This window comes from Saccostrea echinata, unplaced genomic scaffold, assembly GCF_033153115.1.
Source record: "Saccostrea echinata isolate AGI-Se365-2 ecotype Australia unplaced genomic scaffold, CSIRO_AGI_Sech_v1 ptg000059l, whole genome shotgun sequence".
In the NCBI taxonomy this organism is placed as follows: Eukaryota; Metazoa; Mollusca; class Bivalvia; order Ostreida; family Ostreidae; genus Saccostrea; species Saccostrea echinata.
Window position 1 is genome coordinate 1,028,307 of NW_026889808.1, and position 18,837 is coordinate 1,047,143.

An 18,837-nucleotide genomic window follows, 5' to 3' on the forward strand; every position below is an offset into this window, starting at 1 on the left:
TGGTAGAGAGTGTCCCCATATATGAGGAGCAGAGTGGACCAAAAACCATTACATTAGCTAGCGAAGGTCAAAATTGGTCAAATGTCTTTATCTTCATCAAAAAAAAAAAAAAAAAAAAAAAAAAAAAAAGAAAGAAAAGAAATCCAAAATGCAAGACTGCCTATTGCTTGTATTGTTTTAAATAGACTTTCCAAGACAACAGAAGGTAATGATCTGGGTTGTTGTTTGAGCCTGTTTAAATAGTTTAAAATTTTATATTTATGAATAATTCAATAATCTCGATATGTATATAACACCTGTCATTTTTAACAAGATTCGGAAACACATAATGTTAAACATAATCCAAGATTGTGAAAATATAGGCCTGGTATTTTTCTTTTAAAAAAAACTATTTTTTTAGTTTTTGATGTTGTAAATAATTACTCATAATTATAAACTGTGTTTTCCCCTTTAAAAATAAGAAAGGAAGGGGGTTGTACTAAGAAACAATGCAAGAGGAAAAAAATTATTTTCGAAATATGTCAACCTACTTTAATTTCATAATTTTTTAAAAGTATACGACTCTTTTTTTTTTTTTTAATGGGCAATGATTTACAGAAATAGAATATTATTCTTTAAAGTGAGTGATTTTTAGGTATTGTTTTTTTCAGTTTAGACAACTATTTTGTCTCTCACGGGGAACATGGTCAGTTCATAAAATACCTGGTATCTTCACCAAGTGAAGTTTAAAAAAAAAACATATCCTCTTTCTTTTTCAACAACAACAAAATAAAATATCATTGTGCGTCATGCACCGCACCTGGTTCCGGATGATGTCATTGTGTGAGAGTTATCGCCCTTAGACTGATATCCCACAATGCACTGATCTGTCACTCGCATGTGTAAATATAGCGGAACAGTTCCAAGTTTGGAAACTTTTTCTGATGCATGCAGCCATTTGCATGATGATCTCTCAATTTAAAACAGAAAACAGTCTCCAAACGACGATTATTTATTGTTAAAAAATCGGTATTGACCCGTGGTGTGGTTCTCGTGGGCGCAAAGTTGAAGAGGAAGTGAAGTTTTTCAATGAATCAAATCCAAGATGGCTTCCACTAACGTTAGTTTGGACGACATAGACTTGTCGAGTTTGAGGGTAAGAAAGGGATTATAAATTCAATTAGAATAATACATATTTTACACTCGCGGAATATATATTTACAATCATTTTACAAAGAACGGGATTGTTTTCTATTCCCCTATCAAATCAGCTGATTAAGTAACAACATAATAACAGTGAACAAAGAAGAATATCTGTCAGACTCTCTAAAAAACATTGATCCTCTTACATAAGGCAAATTTTATGTTCTGCATTATCATTTAATCCCAGGGGATTATTCCTACCCATTTCAATATCTTTATATATCATTTTTTGTAAGAATACTATAGAAATGAACCAGTGGGGTACCCCAACTTCCAGAAGAAGCAGAAACTTTATATTTTTCTTCATACTTTGCAGGACCCAGCAGGAATATTTGATCTGATTGAAGTTGTTGGAAATGGAACTTATGGCCAAGTATACAAGGTATGGAGTCCACCAATGGTTTGGATATTTAAAAAGCCAAATTTTTAATTTATGGCAAGGCATATCTGTGGAAGATGAACTGTAAACATACATTTTACCATGTTTACAGTCAGCAAGTTTTCCTCATATGATGAAGTGTTTTACATGTTCAGAAGAACATGTGTAACCTACAGTAAAATACAATAAAACAAGCATATACATATAGCAAAGATGCCTATAATGAATTGACATTTACAGCAAAGTGAATTCACTCCCCATGGCTTTAAGATATATTGTTAACTTTATGGATAATAATGAAGCCTTATTTTACTCTACTTCAGAAATACATGTGGGGAACATGATCAATGCTTCCATTAAATGTAGCTTTTTTTTTCTTTTTTAGGGGAGGCACACAAAGACGGGACAGCTGGCAGCCATTAAAGTGATGAATGTCACCGAGGTGAGGAGTCTTTTGTTAAAGGTGTAAACAAGGACAGTATCCACGAGAGTAAACATTATTTTTTCTTGATTGTATTGATATTAAGTGCTTGATTTATTTTTTCGTTGAATTTTATTTTGAAGGATGAAGAAGAGGAAATTAAACTAGAAATAAATGTCCTCAAGAAGGTTAGTGGGTACAATAATGTAACATGTGACAAATCAATGTGTTGAAAAAAATGTGTACATTACACAGTGTTTTCCCAAAGAAATGGCTACCGGCCAAATTAACCGCTTCAATTGCTAAAAATGCCGCTTTGAAATAGAAACATCAAAATTTAATTGTTGTATTACTTGTAAGGTCCACAGAGATTTGTCATAAACCTCATCCCAAAGCCTGTTACAATTGATCTCTAACCCTTTACTTTGAAATAAAGGGAAAACACTAATTACATGTTTATTATGAAACATTACAAGTGCCCACCCTCCATTCTCAATTTTAACAGACATGTGATTTCTATAATATTTTTATGTTGCAGTTTTCTAACCACAGAAACATTGCCACGTATTATGGAGCATTTATCAAGAAAAGTCCTCCAGGAAAAGATGATCAATTATGGGCAAGGAATTTAATCTGAATTTAATGTAGAATTTAAGTGTTGGTAAATTTTTGGAATTTGATTTTAAAACTGATTATTTTGATCAGTCTCAGAAAGACAATTATTGACAAATATGATGAAATAATTTTAAAATGCATTAAGTGAACATCTTAGTAAATAACCATGCAACTGCTCAATAATTTTCTTGTTTGAAAGTTCTAGATTTGTCTCAAGAAATGAATCAAGAACAAGTATGATAATAATACATTACATGTGTGTATAGGTCTGCAGAAGTAACAACAACACCTTTCTTAAATTTAATTTTGTATATTTTGTTGTAGCTGGTTATGGAGTTCTGTGGAGCGGGTTCAGTGACAGATCTGGTCAAAGGTAAGGGTCAAAGGTCAAAAAATTATTTAAAAATGGAGAGGTAAAATATATACATGTATGCATAATGCATAGATAAAATATGCATGATGTGCAATGTCTTACATTAGGAAAACAAGAATGGAAACTTAAAAACTTCTCTGCATTCACAAGTTATTGTTCAGCAATTTTAGTATTAAAATGTTAAACTTTTATATTTTAGCCACAAAAGGAAGCAGTTTAAAGGAAGAATGGATTGCGTATATTGGCAGAGAGATGTTACGGGTAAGACTTCTTGTTTGTCAGAGTATAAGCTTTGTGTAATGTTAATGGAAGGTTTGAAAAACCTTTATACTTGCATTTGAGACTGTTGATCCCTTTCTTTAATACAACAGTGTTTCATCTACCAGCCTTAATCTGCTTATGATCAAGGGAAAAAAAGTTGTTGAACATGTTCAAAAACAGATTGCAATGTTTTGTTTAGATTTTCTTTCTTAGTTTCATGCATATTGCACAGTAATTTTAGAGTAAATTTTGTAATCAAACTGATTAGGTAGGCCTTAGACGGTTTATTACTGTTAATTAAAGAACTAAATTTAGAATTTCTCCATTTCTGATTATGCTGAGTAGTGCTCAAGTTTGTGTACTTCTTCCAGGGTCTTGCACATTTACACAGCAATAAAGTAATACACAGAGACATCAAAGGACAAAACGTTTTACTGACTGACAATGCTGAAGTCAAACTAGGTCAGTGAGAAGCATATTTGCTCTATTTATTAGATATTTGGTAAATGAATACCTACAAAAACATCCAGACAGATATGTAAATGTTTATAGATATTCTGATCTGTTTTTAGTTGATTTTGGAGTCAGTGCCCAGTTAGATAAAACCATTGGCAGAAGGAACACCTTTATAGGGACACCCTACTGGTAAGTCTCAGTGATTTTACAGTTTGATGTGTTCTTCAATCTTAATTTTTTATTGATTTTGGATTAATTGACGAAATTTACGTACCAAGGCAATCTGATGTCATTTGTGTTAATTTACTTGTTAGTGAATTTTGCATTTGTGAATGTAATCTGCTTGGTCTGAGAACTTTGAATTCTTATTTTGATAGGATGGCCCCCGAGGTGATTGCTTGTGATGAGAACCCAGATGCTACGTATGACAACAGGGTGAGTGTACACAGAATAAAAGTACTGGGGCTGAATTTAATTGTAGTTTGGGAGATGGAAACATCAGTCACTGAAATATAGAAATGTCTTGTAGAATTTAAATTATTTTCCCCTGTGTGTTTTTCATGCATGATTTTCACAGTTTCAGTTTCTTGCAACTAGATGCAAGAATGGAGTTTTCCTAAATATGCAAAAAGGGAGATAACTCTGTTTTATTTATCGTTTCAGAGTGACCTTTGGTCTCTAGGTATAACAGCAATAGAAATGGCAGAGGGAAAACCACGTAAGTATTCTGGAATTAAAGCATTAAGATGATTTATTTGATTGAGAGGCACATAAGATAACACTTTAAAATGTATGGTCATTTAATTATCCTTTTGTTGCCATGTGCTAACATATACTTTCAAGTGACTTTTGTTACACATGTATTAAGATTTGATTTTGTACAGATAAATCAGAATTAGGTTTTGCAATATTTTCTGTTTTCAGCGCTGTGTGATATGCATCCCATGAGGGCTCTCTTCCTCATTCCCAGGAACGCTCCACCGAGATTAAAATCAAACAAATGGTATGTAACAGCCAGGATTGAAATTAAGAAAAGTAATGGGCTATGATAATGTTCAAGATCGCAGGTAGCCTTGCTCATAGGCTAGATAAAATATCTATTAAAAAAAGTATGAATTAATACTTGTTATGGCTAGACTTACTGTTCAAAATAGTAGCTTTAATTAGAGCTACATAGCAGCTAAAATCTTAAACACAGCCCAGAATTATGTGACAAATAGCTGAGTGTCTTACTGATAATGGTTAGATTTTATTTGTTTGCACATATATCTTTTCTCCTTTAAGATTTTCATGGTCCACCTGTTTAACATCACAGACCTGTTTTTTTTTCTTTTAAGGTCCTCAAGATTCTCAAATTTTGTTGAGACTTGTTTACTGAAGGATTACATGCATCGGCCAAATACAGAAACATTACTTAAACATCCATTCATAAAGGACCAACCCACGGAGCGACAGGTCCGAATTCAGCTAAAGGACCACATAGACAGGCACCGCAAAAAGAGACCGGGTCAGTAACTACCATATAAATAGCACCACTCAAAGAGACCCAAATTAGTACCACAATATTAATAACACCACTAAAAAAGACCCAAATGAGAACCACCATACAAATAGCACCCAGTTAGTTTCACTAATTAAAAAACACCACAAAAAAAGTAATAAGTGTGACTAAACTAAGAAACATTTTGTTTATATAAACATCTTTGAGAAGTGGTTCTGTAATAAAGTTGAACTGATTTACGGCTTCTTCAAAATTTATGCAATGTTCAAATATCCAAAGACATATATGCTCTAAATCACATAATACTGTAAATGTTTACAACAACATTGAAATTAAAAATGCCTTGAATTTTTAATGCAGTATAAATTCTGCTTTGAAATAAAGTTGAACTGCTTTTGAATTAACTTCAGAAGATTGAAATACCAAAGTTGAAATGAAATTGAGATGTACTAGATTTTACTAAGGAAGTTGAAGTGGAGGTGAACTGGATTTTTTGAGAAAATTAAATTGATTTTACTAGAAATTGATTAGGTGTTCATGATCTTTCCAAAAGTTGAAGTTGAGGTGTAATTTAAAATTCAGGTTTACTTGATTTTACTAGAATTTTAAATTGAGGTGTACTTGATTTTAATTTGAGGTTTACTTGATTTTAATTTGAGGTGTACTTGATTTTATTTTGAGGTGTACTTGATTTCAGATGACGAGGACAACATGACGGAGTGGGTACCCAGTGATGTGGAGGAGGAGGAGGAAACAAACATGGCCGGTGAACCAAGGTAAACAAGGGGGGGATGATCAGAGAGGGTTACTGTGGCCATGGGTTGTACTTGTGTGGGAGTTGCTGCTGAATGTAGGCAAGCAAGATCTTATTGGTTGGGGTGTGGCTTATATATACATGTACATGTAGGTTTGAATGTATTGTAAGGAAAATTTATATAGTTTAAATTTTTTTGCTGTATGAAGTGTGCATTTGTTTCATTTGTTTACTAGTAAAAAAAAAAAAAAAGGTGATGCTCACCCATTATTTGCTGTATATTTGACTTGATTTTATATGAATTTGTTGAAGAACTTCAGTAGTTAATTAAGAATGCATGGAGATTAATGTGGTACCATGATTATATGTTGTGAATGTAAAACATTGTGTTTTTCACAGAATATGGAAGAAATACTACATAAAATAGGCATTAAGTCTGGTCTATTCATTCAACTTCTCGACACATGTCTAATTCAAGGGCAATAGTATACTAAAGTTAGAATCTATTCCATTCAGAGAATTATAGTAATTACCCAGACATGATTTAATATCAGAGGAGTAGGTAACCATTTTCCAAACTGTCCCTCGAATTTGGGGAGACATGCATTGTAATAATAAATGACCTTCACCTAAATTTCTCATTTATCATGAAACAAACCACTCGGAGTGGGGGGAGTAATATGTTTAAATAAGTCTGACTGATCCTAATGGCTCATAAACAATTAAAACTTCTGGAATACATTTGTGAGGAGTATTTGGTATAGACTGTAAGTCTTCTTATGAGAGGGTACATTGTCACCTAAAAAGTACATGTTTTTGGGACTCTTTATATGTCTCTTATATCCTTGAATCAGCTTAGCAATTTCACCCCACTCTTTAGTAAAATTCAAAAATATAGCTGCACTGGGAATGAATGTACAGACTATTGGACATTTCTACCCCACAATAGATACTAAGTACCAAAAGAAACCCCAAACTGATAGTGTTTGCACAGTGTATCTGTATAGCTGTTTTATGTATGTTATTTATAACTTTTGACCTTCCCTTTCCCAGCACGGCGAGACGTAGAGATAGCAAGCCGGATCCTAACAGACCAGTGTAACATTACCTGTTCTTATTCCTTCTCTGTGTGAATATCTGACCAGGTTTCAGGGTTGTAAGACTGCAGAATTGTAGGTTATAAGAATAAGATCAAAGAATTGTAGGCTATAAGATCATAGAATTACTTTGTGTTTATTCAAAAAGAATTTTCCAAATCTGTAGGGTTTTCAGGAGATAGTGTTAATTTTTTTCTTTGAATGTAAGTACGAAGAGGCAGAATGAAGCAACTTTTGATCATTTTAATTACTTATTAAATAATCTGTAAAGCACATCAAAACCAATTTTATGTTTGTTCTCATAATGTCGAAGTCCCAGTATCTGTATTACTAATTTTATAATTTAAACAAAACATACATGTATGATAATGCATTGAGGCTACAGATTATGACCTGATGTCAAACCTAGAAACCTGGCCAGGTGTACACATCTTGCATGTTAACTTGCATGTGTCTTAAGGTTCATCAACCCTCTAAAAAGAGTCTGAGATAACTCTTACTTGATTGAAAAATCCATTTAAAATATTTTCAATTTTAAAGTCAATTTATGTCAACTTTTGCACCACGAGGTATGTGGAAATTGTTTGCATTACAAATTTTATGTAGATTTCTTTTGGAAAATTATTATCAATTAAGCGAAATTTTATATAAGTGAACAGAAGGACAATGAATCTTAACTTCTTTTTTATTTTAAAGATATTAAATTTTTCAGTGACAAGCTGATGAGAGATTAAACCATATGTTTTCACTTTCACAGTGATAATTATGTATGAATATACCTCACTGACAAACCTGTATGATCAAGTGCATGCAATATCTTTATAAAATGGCTAGCTTAAGAATGTATATTCCAGGAGAGCTTGTTGGCAATCTCTGATCCTGGTTAACCTCTTGATTTCAGATATTTTGTAAATTTTATTCACACTATGTTTTTATGAATATTTTTCACTTTGGCAGACACTGCCAGATTATAAATTTTAAGAATCAGATATCTTCTCTCTTAATTCCCAAATGTAACAACTTTTGAGTTCAAACATTTTATATGACTTTCTTTTTACAGAATAATTAAATCAATTGATCCTAAGTACAATCTCTCTGTTATGCTGTTTCTTTATTTTCTTTTCTTTTTTTTAAAAAACATGCTTTTTAAGACTTCTCTTTGGAACACAAATGAATAAAGTGCATATGCTTTTGAAATCCTTATTTATGAAAGTCTGTCCCCTATACATTGAAATCAAGATCTCTGAAAAAGAAACATCGTTTTTAAAGATTTTTTAAAACTAAATCTTACATATAAAAAAGAGCTGTAACTACTGTATACAGGGAAATTTTCGCCCCCGTTTTATTTTTTGGCCCCTTTCGCCCTACCCTCATTTGGGCGATTTTAAAACGGGGCGAATTAAAGGAATACAGTATTATTTCTTAAACAAAACGATGACTGGGCGAATTTAAAATGGGGCAAACTTGTTTGCAAGTGTGAAAGGGCGAAAATAACACGGGGCGAAAATAACCCTGTATACAGTATATGTAAGGTCTGACTGTTTCTTTTAGCTCCATCCTCCAGATCCCAGGGGAATCCACACTGAAAAGAAACTTTCAGTTGATTCAACAGCGTGAAGGTCACCCCCAGAACTCCCGCCCCGTACCCGTCCAGCAGCAAGGTCGACAGGGTCAAAGGCCATCAAGTTCTAAACAGGGATGGCCTGGTCCCTACCAACCTCCACAAGGTCCAGGGAGACAGCAGCAGATATCCAGACCACCACAGTCCATAGGTCAGTATAAAACCAGACTAAGTCAGTATAAAATCAGACCACCACAGCCCATGGAACAATATGACACCAGACCACCACAGCCCATATGTCAATAAAACACCAGACCACCACAGCCCATATGTCAATAAAACACCAGACCACCTTAGCCCATATGTCAATAAAACACCAGACCACCTCAGCCCATAGGTCAGTATAACACCAGACCACCACAGCCCATAGGTCAGTATAACACCAGACCACCACAGCCCATAGGTCAGTATTAAACCAGACCACCACAGCCCATGTCAATAAAACACCAGACCACCACAGCCCATAGGTCAGTATAACACCAGACCACTGCAGCCCATAGGTCAGTATTAAACCATACCACTACAGCCCATAGGTCAGTATTAAACCATACCACTACAGCCCATATGTCAGTATACCACCAGACCACCACTGCCCATAGGTAAGTATAATACCAGACCACCACAGCCCAAAGGTCAGTATAACACAAGACCACCACAGCCCATAGGTCAGTATAATACCAGATTGCCACAGCCCATAGGTCAGTGTAACACCAGACTACCACAGCCCAAAGGTCAGTATTACACCAGACTACCACAGCCCATAGGTCAGTATTAAACCAGACCACCACAACCCATAGGTCAGTATAACACCAGACCACCACAGCCCATAAGTCAGTATAACACCAAACCACCACAGCCCGTAGGTCAGTATAACACTAGACCACCACAGCCCATAGGTCAGTATAACACCAGACCACCACAGCCCATAAGTCAGTATAACACCAGACCACCACAGCCCATAAGTCAGTATAACACCAGACCACCAAAGCCCATAGATCAGTATAACACCAGACCACCACAGCCCATAGATCAGTATAACACCAGACCACCACAGCCCATATGTCAGTATTAAACCAGACCACCACAGCCCATAGGTCAGTATAATACCAGACCACCACAGCCCATAGATCAGTATAACACCAGACTACCACAGCCCATAGATCAGTATAACACCAGACCACCACAGCCCATAGATCAGTATAACACCAGACCACCACAGCCCATAGATCAGTAAAACACCCAGGGTTCGACACTAACTTTTTAAGGCTTTAGTCCGGCCGGACTAGTGCTTCTTTACTTTTACAAGTCCGCACGCGATTTTATGAGTCCGTCAAAAAAAAAGTTTTTAAACATTAATTTAACGTGATAATTAATATACATTTTATACTATTTTTTTGAAATAAACAAAGCATTTACGTGAAATATATTATTCCACAGATTCATTGAAATCTCGCAATCAGCAAGTTCGATCGTATAAGCGATCTCATTCTTTTTTTCTTTTTTTTTTGGTCTTTACATTACATCCAAAACGTCCAACATCTTTCTTTTAAGTGTCATACTAAATCATGGTCGCTAAAACCTTTTACTTCATATCAATCAGTCGAAAAATAAAGCGCTGAATTGACTCAGAATTGCGTAACTACCCGCCAAAAGCTAGAAATCTAAAAATAAATGCGGGGTTTTCTAGTAAAAGTTGTCGAGAATCGACATCGGTAATTTATTCATATTGTTTTCCAGAAATTTTTATTGGTCCGCTCGGACTAATTAGTCACAGATTTTATTAGTCCGAATGAAAATGTATTAGTCTGAGACTAACGGACTAACGTTAGTGTCGAACCCTGACACCAGACTACCACAGCCCATAGGTCAGTATAACACCGGACCACCACAGCCTATAGGTCAGTATAACACCAGACTACCACAGCCCATAGGTCAGTATAACACTGGACCACCACAGCCTATAGGTCAGTATAACACCAAATCACCACAGCCCATAGATCAGTATAACACCGGACCACCACAGCCTATTGGTCAGTATAACACCAGATCACCACAGCCCATAGATCAGTATAACACCGGACCACCACAGCCCATAGGTCAGTATAACACTAGACCACCACAGCCCATAGGTCAGTATAACACCAGACCACCACAGCCCATAAGTCCATATATAGACCACTACAGTCAAGTGGTTAGTATAATATCAGACCCTACAGCCCATAAGTCAATATGAAATGAGACCACTACAGCCTATGTCAGTATAAGAGCAAACCATAGGTCAATATGAGATATAACACTACTACTTGTATATTTTAAAAATGAGGATGAATTCATACACCTGTTGAATTAGTGTAGAGAAGCAAAGAAATTAACTCAGAATACATTCTCTTCATTTCAAGACTATTTTGTTAGTTTTCTGATATTTCACCCCAAAGATTATAAATGTTATTTAAAGTGTTATAAAAACAGTAAAGTAGGGACAATTTAGCTCTTTGATATCTTCATACAACAGGTATTTATAGTCATGCATGGTAAATTTCGGTTGTGAAATTGCATGGTTTTGATGCATTGTGTTTCCAGTGGAGGAAGAATCCGAGGACGTGAACCGAGACCCGGAGGCCGAGGACAATAGTGAGTCCGGGTCAGAGGATGAAAACTCAGGTCACACAGACAATGTTCTTTTGCTATTTACTCAGGGCTTTTATCACATGAGCAAGAATTTGAATTGAACCCAGAGATGGGGAGAGTCCAGCGTTAACTTGCATGACAGGCTTCTTTATTTGCTTTTCAGTGCTCTAAGATAACCCAGATATGGTGGTTTAGAATTCTGCTGCCTCAGATCATTTACTTTTTCTTTGTCTTTACAAAGTTTTTTGATCTATAATATCAGTCTTCTTTTAAAAGTTTAATTTAGGGTGGTTAAGAAAATAAATTAGTAATGCCCATTTTCTTATAACTCCATATCTTAAAGTGAACAATATACAATATAAGCATTTAGTCAGTTTCTCATTAATTCATGAACCATTTCTTTCTTTTACCTGCAATTTTTTTTCTGCAACTGCAGCCTCCTTTCATGTGCTTTATGCAAAATACAGCTAAACTTCGATATCTCGAACACGGATATCTCGAATACCACGGATATGTCGAAGTACGGCCGCGGTCCCGACGAAATTTGCTTTATAAATGATTAAAATAAACCCCTCTATGTCGAACACGGTAATGTCGAATACCCCGGTTATCTCGAACTAAAACTGTGTACCCATTCATTAAAATCACATGCGTTATCTCGAAGTCAGGGTGATTTTCCGCTCTGATGATCAAGTCCGTTATGTAAACTGAACGCTCTATTGATAACAGCCACCTGTCTGTCACGCACGGGTAACCTGTGTTCCTGTGATCAACAGATAATAGCGCGATAATTATACAAGGTGTATGTATGGCTTACATTGATTTTAATTATGCAAGCCAAAAGTTGTATGTATTAGTCTTATCCATACGGTTGGATGACACATTGATTGTTTTGTGGCTGGGGTACGTTTGTCCTGATAATCGGTATTTAGAGATATGTTCAATACTGCACGCTTGCATAGTTTATACATATGAAAGCGAAAATTATAAACATTAAAGTGAAACAAAATTCTGTAATTTAATGCAATTAGAATTTATTTTTCCTATATCGTCCATACACACCATCATGTGAGCGTGTGTCGCAGTGAAAACTTGTGCTAGTGCCCTGTAATTCAGTGTTGTTCTATTGTTAGACAAAAGTGCGTGTTTCTTCTTTTGCATTTGATTTTATTATTGGTAAAATAATTTCTTTTAACTGATTATACATGTTTGAACATGTTTCTCCAATAATTTTTTTTGTATATTTTGTTTGCGTTATTCTGACAGCAACCGGTTTTAGATTTACAATGCGTAGATGATATCCTGTTATGTATACATGGGAAACGATGCTAGCGGTTGACTTGCCGGGTTGGAAGATGGATTTTACTTCTGTGCATATTATACAAAGTTTTTATTTTGTGAATTATAAAGAGAATGTAAAAATCTTTTTAATGCTAACTACATGTATATTAAAGTAATCGTATACATAATTTCAAACAAGAAGAAATTTGATATGTTTTTGCTGTTAAGTGCATATTCACTGCACTAAGTTTATTTGAATTACATTAAAATTATAACCCTCGATATGTCGAACCCCTGGATATCTCAAAGTTCATCAACGGTCCCGTCAACTTCGAGATAATGAAGTTTAACTGTAGTCATCATGTCTATTAGTGCAGTCTATAAAACTGAAGGTAATAAAATTATGACAAATTGAACATAAATAAATAAATGATACTCAATTCAATTGTTCAGCTGTTGCGATCCTCAGTCTCCATTGTCATAGTTACTCTGGACTTTTCCCACGCAACACACCCCCTCCCCCGCCCAACTTTACCTGCTTTTTATACCAGGAACTTTTCATGACAATTGGATTTTATCTATAAAGTAAAGACGACAAATTTTTTTTTAAAAATTTTGTATAAAAATTGGCATTGTACAATTTACTTGTACCAGGTGAAAAATCTTGTTTTTTTAAAAATTGGATTGTTCCTAGTGTTTTGTTGGTTTTAGAAGCAACAACAAAAAAATCCCATTATTAAAATTAGAAAGTTTTACAAAAGGTGGCAAGAGAAGATCAGCGGATTTCTAGACATGAAATACAGAACAAATAACTTTTTTTAAAGAAATAAATTACACTATTCAATTTGTTTATAATGCATAAAGAAAATTTGATGGTATGTTTTTCTTTTGTAAAACTTTCCTTGTAGAGAAACTGTAGCTAATGAAGTTTTCTCCTACAAAGTGCTTTATCCCAGAGTGAAAGATTTTCAACCTCCCTCTTTCTCCCCCACCCCTTTCATTTCCCCACCACAGCACAAAGCACATGTCTTAACATGTAATATATACTGTATCTAAAATTTTATATTTGTCTATCAGATTTATAAGTATCTTTTAAATTGAAACATATAGCACTGCTAATTCACCACTCAGTACCGGTACATCGTTATATCAGATAAGGTTCTGGGTTTGGTTTCACTGAATGTAAAATAACACAATAAGATAAGATGTATGAGTATTGTTGATGCATAAAGATTTCAGTTTAAAGTCTGTAATAGTTAAGTATGAGTTTCTTGAAATATTGATGTGATCGTGCATGCTTTTAGTTAGTTTTGTTTTTCCCTGTAAGAGGAAGGTAAGTTTGTGGTGTCCTTTGAGTAGAGCCATTTTGTGTTACCCTTCAGCTTGTCAGACTCATTCATAAGCAGCATGGGGGGAAAATAACAGGGCCACTTATGGCAGGAAGCTTACCAATTAATACTGACAGCAACAAGAGATTCAGGAATAAAAGTCTGATCAAAAGAAATTTTTACATTTATATTTTACTGAGATTTTGGTTTGCTACATGTCTTTAAAAGCAGCAATGTTTACAGAGGATTTATATTTTAGAAATGGAGGAGCAGAGTGAGAAATATATCTAGACATTCATGGGTGGACAAATCACTCTAAACATTTTAAAATATATCTTTTCCTGTGCTGCTCTTATAAGAACCTCTCTTTTATAGAAGTGTAATAATGATTCTTATGTAATATCAGTATTTTGTTTTTTCTCTTTCAGAGCAAAGACCCTCAAGTAAAGCCCAAAAACCAGAGGTATGTCTTCATTGATTTTACAAAAGCTTATCTCCATATGGGTCTCATAGGATATGCCCTGGTGCTTTTGTATTACAAATCATGATTCCTGATTCCAAAGAATAATTTGTTATATGTATATGTTCACCTGTTTATGATGTTAATGTCTCCCAATTTACTCGATACTTTAGAGCATGATCTGAGTACAATCAATTTTAAACCAAGACAGGCTACTGACAAATAAGATGATGTTACAGGGATTTCAACAACCTCATTTTAAGTCAGCATTTTGGTAATTTTATGGTTGCTATAATGACCTTATTTGCAAAGACAAACTATCAGTGGGTTGTATTTTGACTGACATACTTCATACCAATTTTTAGGTTATTGTTTTTTAATTAAATTTGACTACACATTATTCCATCTACCTGATCAATATATAGGGTGTATGGCAGGTATGACCGGTTGACAGGGAATGTATGTTCCCCCTAGGCACCTGATCTCACCTCTGGAATTCCAAGGGTCCTTATTTTATGGCCTGTTCACAAATGTATATTGTTTGTTGGTTTTTTGAGACCGATCCCTGTACGTTTTCATTGTATATTGTAGGACCTCGATAAGTATGCCAAACAGCTGATAGACATGTTTCCTGAGGAGGAGAAGGGCTCCTCAGATGAGGAGGAGGAAGAAGTGGAAGAGGAGGTGACAAGGGACGGAACTCTTCTTGCCTCAGAACCGGCCAGACCTCTGTACGTTTTAGGTTTTAGTTTTTGTTTTTTAATTTTCATTATAGAGTAGTTTTCATATTAGGAGATCAGTAGATAAAGCTCTCAAGTTAATAAACAATAACAGATAAACTTAGAAAGAATTTTCATTGAAGTTCTTAAAAAATTTAACGTCTTTTAGTCCATATACATAAAATATGACTTAGACTGAACTGATAATAACTTTTTGAAAACTTTGTTTAGTGCATCTGTCCTTAAAAATATATGTACATTTATTTTTATTTTTTTTTTACCTTTTTGATCCATATTTTTGAGAGGATGAGAATTTGCTTCCCCCCCCCCCCCCCCCCCCACCACCAAAAAAAAGCTGGTGGTATATAGTGATTGGGGTGTCTCTATCCCTGTGTAGGTTCTTACATATATCCATAATACTTGGGGGGAATCCATCTCTTATCTGCAACTCCTCCTATGTCACTGAATAAAACAAGACTTTCATAAAATTTTTATTACATAGTGCCATCGTGTACCTCCTATTTTACATTTCGATTAGACAGATATTTGGGGTTTTCCATAGAAATAAATGAACTTTGCTATTATACTCATATGGGAGCTGAGGGTATCATTTTTTGAGCACAGTGCTCAGAGTAACTCTAGTATTTTCACAGATTTAGAAAGCAGATGTTTAAAATGTAACTAAATTATTCCCTGAAGCCTTAGTAAGATTGTGAAACCTTGACTGTTTGTTGTAGAAAAAGAACTGCTATGTATGTGATGTTTGTAAGATTTTATTTAATACAATTTATCGAATGCATTATATACCAGAGTTCTGTATATATACATGATATAGTAAACACATATATATAATTACATACCTATACAGCTGCCCTCCCCAAAGCCTGTGTATAATCAGTTACAACCAACTTCATTTATGTCCCATTGAATACATGGTAGTTTCGGAGTAATGAATATTTATAGCCAGAAAAACTAACGAAAGTTTTAAAGAACAGATTGAAATAAGTCATAAAGGAAAGTGAGCTGGAAGAACACTTTGTTTTTTATCTAGCAGTCATGACTAGTTATCTTTGTACTATGATCAACTATTTAAAATAACTTTTCTGTGAAAAAAAATTAAAATTTATAAAATAATAAGGTAGTAGAGATTTAATACTGTATAGCGGATTTTCTTGGCGGGTGTTAAATTTGGCGTTATGCTTGCTCAAAGGTATGCCAATAATTTATTTTAGCAGACAAATGGTTTTTACACGTTGCAAAAGAAAACTATGAAGAATATTGATAATTTTAACGATTAAAATTTTAGCGGGTTACTACCATAACGCTAAAATAAACCAAAATTAGCATCCTGCTAAAATTACCTGCTGTACGGTATTGTGAGTGATAATCTAAGAGATATAATGAGACACCCTTGGATTTAAATATTCCCTTGCTTTAGATAAATTTCTCCACACAGCTTTGATTTTCCCAGAACCTGTTGAAACCTCCATACATTGACCATGCTGGAGTGTGTTTTAATTATATATTAATTGCTTGTTAATCGAATGAATATCGGAGATTTTTAAATGTATCTTTCCATATATATATATGATTTGATGATTATTACTTGGTTGTTAATTATTCAATGTAATATTTTGTATGAAATCTCTTTCTGTTAATTTTTTTACTAATCAGATTTTCTAAATTTACATTTGTAAGCAATCGTCATGTTTATTACTTTAATAACTTTCTGTACTGTATACCCTCTATAGTATACTGGGTTTGAATTACTTTTGCATTTAATCGGTATACCTCAAATTTTAATCTCACTTATGTTTTATTTAGCTATGTATTTCATGTAATAATTGAATGACCTGTGGGGTTTTTATGTTGTGCTGGATATGAAATGAAGTGGTGGTGTTTTACACAATTTAACGGGTAGATAACTCTGGCAGTAATTTTGAACAAACTAATGCTTTTGTTTTCTTGGATATGTTTACACTGCCAGTTAGTCATGTAAATAAAAGCAAAAATGGGAAAAGTAAATAAAAGCAGAGATGGGAAAACATCAATAAATAAAAAAAAGTTCAATAGATAAAGAGAAAAAAATTAAATGATTAGAGAAATCCGTGATAGCAATTGCCATATTGTAAATATACATGTATCTGAGCTTATGTGTGATTTTCAGGATTAAAGAATTAACTCTGTCTATTCTAGATATGACTTCAAAATGGTAAATTGAAATAATCAAATTATTTTTAGTTGATTCTTCTGATTATATTATTTGATCTTTTTTTTCTCTGATAGTTTAGGCAAATATTGATGATGTGAGATCTGTATATTTGTGGGTTTTTTTTCCAGACCTACTGGAGGTTTTAACCATGACACATTAGAAACCCTGTCTTCCATGGTCATTCACACAGGTAAGTGTTTGTCTGTCTGTCTGTCTGTGTTTATATTTAACCATGACACATCAGAAACCCTGTCTTCCATTGTCATCCACACCAATAAGTGCCTGTCTGTCTGTGTATCTTTGTATATGTTTGTATACATGTTTGTATGTGTACATGGTATTTCAGTCATTGAAGATGGTGACTTTTTTGAATTCTATTACAAGTTTATCACAGAACATATTTGCACTGTGTCTCATCACATTTTCACGTTATCATAATATGTATTCTTTATTAATTTATTGCATTGTTGTTATGACTGTTGTATCATTTTGAGCTGTCTGTATTTGTAGACATTTCACCATCACACTCCAACCAAAGCCCTGCCAACAAAGTCAGTGAGAACTCGCGTAACCGTGACAATGATGACGGAACCCTGGTCGTCCGAAGGGTAAGTCTAACATTCCACATGTTTGTCTCTCTGACCTAGCTGTCACGTAACTGTAACAATGTTGACGGAACCCTGGTCATCCGAAGGGTAAATCTAACGTTACATCAGATTTGTGCATAAACCCGGGGGGCCAGGGAAGTTCCCCTTTTATAATGACATAATCCCCCGGTTATTCTGGCATTGCCCCTCAACCCCCACTAGGGAAGGAACCAAAGACTCCCTTCTTATCCCTTTCTATTTCAGTTCTTATGGACAACCTTGTACGCGTGTTTGTCTTTCTGTCTTAGCTGTCACGTAACCGTGATGATGATGACTGGACCATAGTCATCTGTAGGATGAGACTAATGTTATACATGCGTGTATGTCTGCATGTATCTCCATCTTAGATGTTACTGGTGATAGTTGTTCTTTATGAGTGGACCTGTGTCACTGAAGCTGGTCATGAAGTTAGAAGGGTTTTAAGATAGAGGGAGAGGTTTGGGGGTAACAGGATTTTAAGGGAAAAGTTTAGTTTCATGGTAAACTGTGAAGTGTAAAGTTATAAAGCTTCTGTATGGGTCAGTATCAGTTGGAGTTGTGTATATGTCATAATGCATGCATACAAGACACATTTCTAGTAAGATATACATGTATGTTGAAGTATTATCATTAATTCCATGATATGTTTATTTATTGAAGGCAAGTCTGAAGACTTTATCATAAAGTTAATACTGAGTCAATAAAACAGGGGGGATTCAGATGGTGTGGAAGGGGGGGTACCTGTTGGATTCATTCAGACCCAGCTGGGCACAGGATTAGGGGGATTACAGGGCATTTGATGGTGGTTGTGATAACAAACTGTTACCATTGGGAGGTCAGGGGGGAGGGGCATTCTGTATGAAGTCAGGACCCCCCTGATTGTGTATAGGAACAGTGGGTGTTCTCCAAATTAATTCCTAGTT

At 34.7% G+C, this 18,837-nt stretch overlaps 1 protein-coding gene across 5 annotated transcripts in view; it reads left to right on the forward strand.

Annotated features, from left to right (window-relative positions):
- Positions 1-838: 838 nt before the first annotated feature.
- Positions 839-18,837, forward strand: part of LOC133174756 (serine/threonine-protein kinase mig-15-like) — a 47,093-nt gene continuing 29,094 nt past the window's right edge. The window contains exons 1-22 of one of the 5 annotated variants that reach the window (XM_061309848.1): positions 839-1,135; positions 1,499-1,564; positions 1,947-2,003; positions 2,126-2,170; positions 2,521-2,601; positions 2,922-2,970; positions 3,170-3,231; positions 3,603-3,693; positions 3,804-3,876; positions 4,065-4,122; positions 4,351-4,405; positions 4,612-4,690; positions 5,025-5,194; positions 5,886-5,964; positions 6,996-7,040; positions 8,591-8,811; positions 11,241-11,321; positions 14,326-14,360; positions 14,949-15,088; positions 15,814-15,828; positions 17,417-17,478; positions 17,799-17,896. In XM_061309848.1, coding sequence (XP_061165832.1) covers positions 1,085-1,135; positions 1,499-1,564; positions 1,947-2,003; positions 2,126-2,170; positions 2,521-2,601; positions 2,922-2,970; positions 3,170-3,231; positions 3,603-3,693; positions 3,804-3,876; positions 4,065-4,122; positions 4,351-4,405; positions 4,612-4,690; positions 5,025-5,194; positions 5,886-5,964; positions 6,996-7,040; positions 8,591-8,811; positions 11,241-11,321; positions 14,326-14,360; positions 14,949-15,088; positions 15,814-15,828; positions 17,417-17,478; positions 17,799-17,896 — 1,713 coding nt within the window. In that variant the 5' untranslated portion in view covers positions 839-1,084. The remainder of the gene's footprint in view (positions 1,136-1,498; positions 1,565-1,946; positions 2,004-2,125; positions 2,171-2,520; positions 2,602-2,921; positions 2,971-3,169; positions 3,232-3,602; positions 3,694-3,803; positions 3,877-4,064; positions 4,123-4,350; positions 4,406-4,611; positions 4,691-5,024; positions 5,195-5,885; positions 5,965-6,995; positions 7,041-8,590; positions 8,812-11,240; positions 11,322-14,325; positions 14,361-14,948; positions 15,089-15,813; positions 15,829-17,416; positions 17,479-17,798; positions 17,897-18,837) is intronic. The other 4 variants (XM_061309851.1, XM_061309849.1, XM_061309853.1 and 1 more) reach the window with 4 other exon arrangements.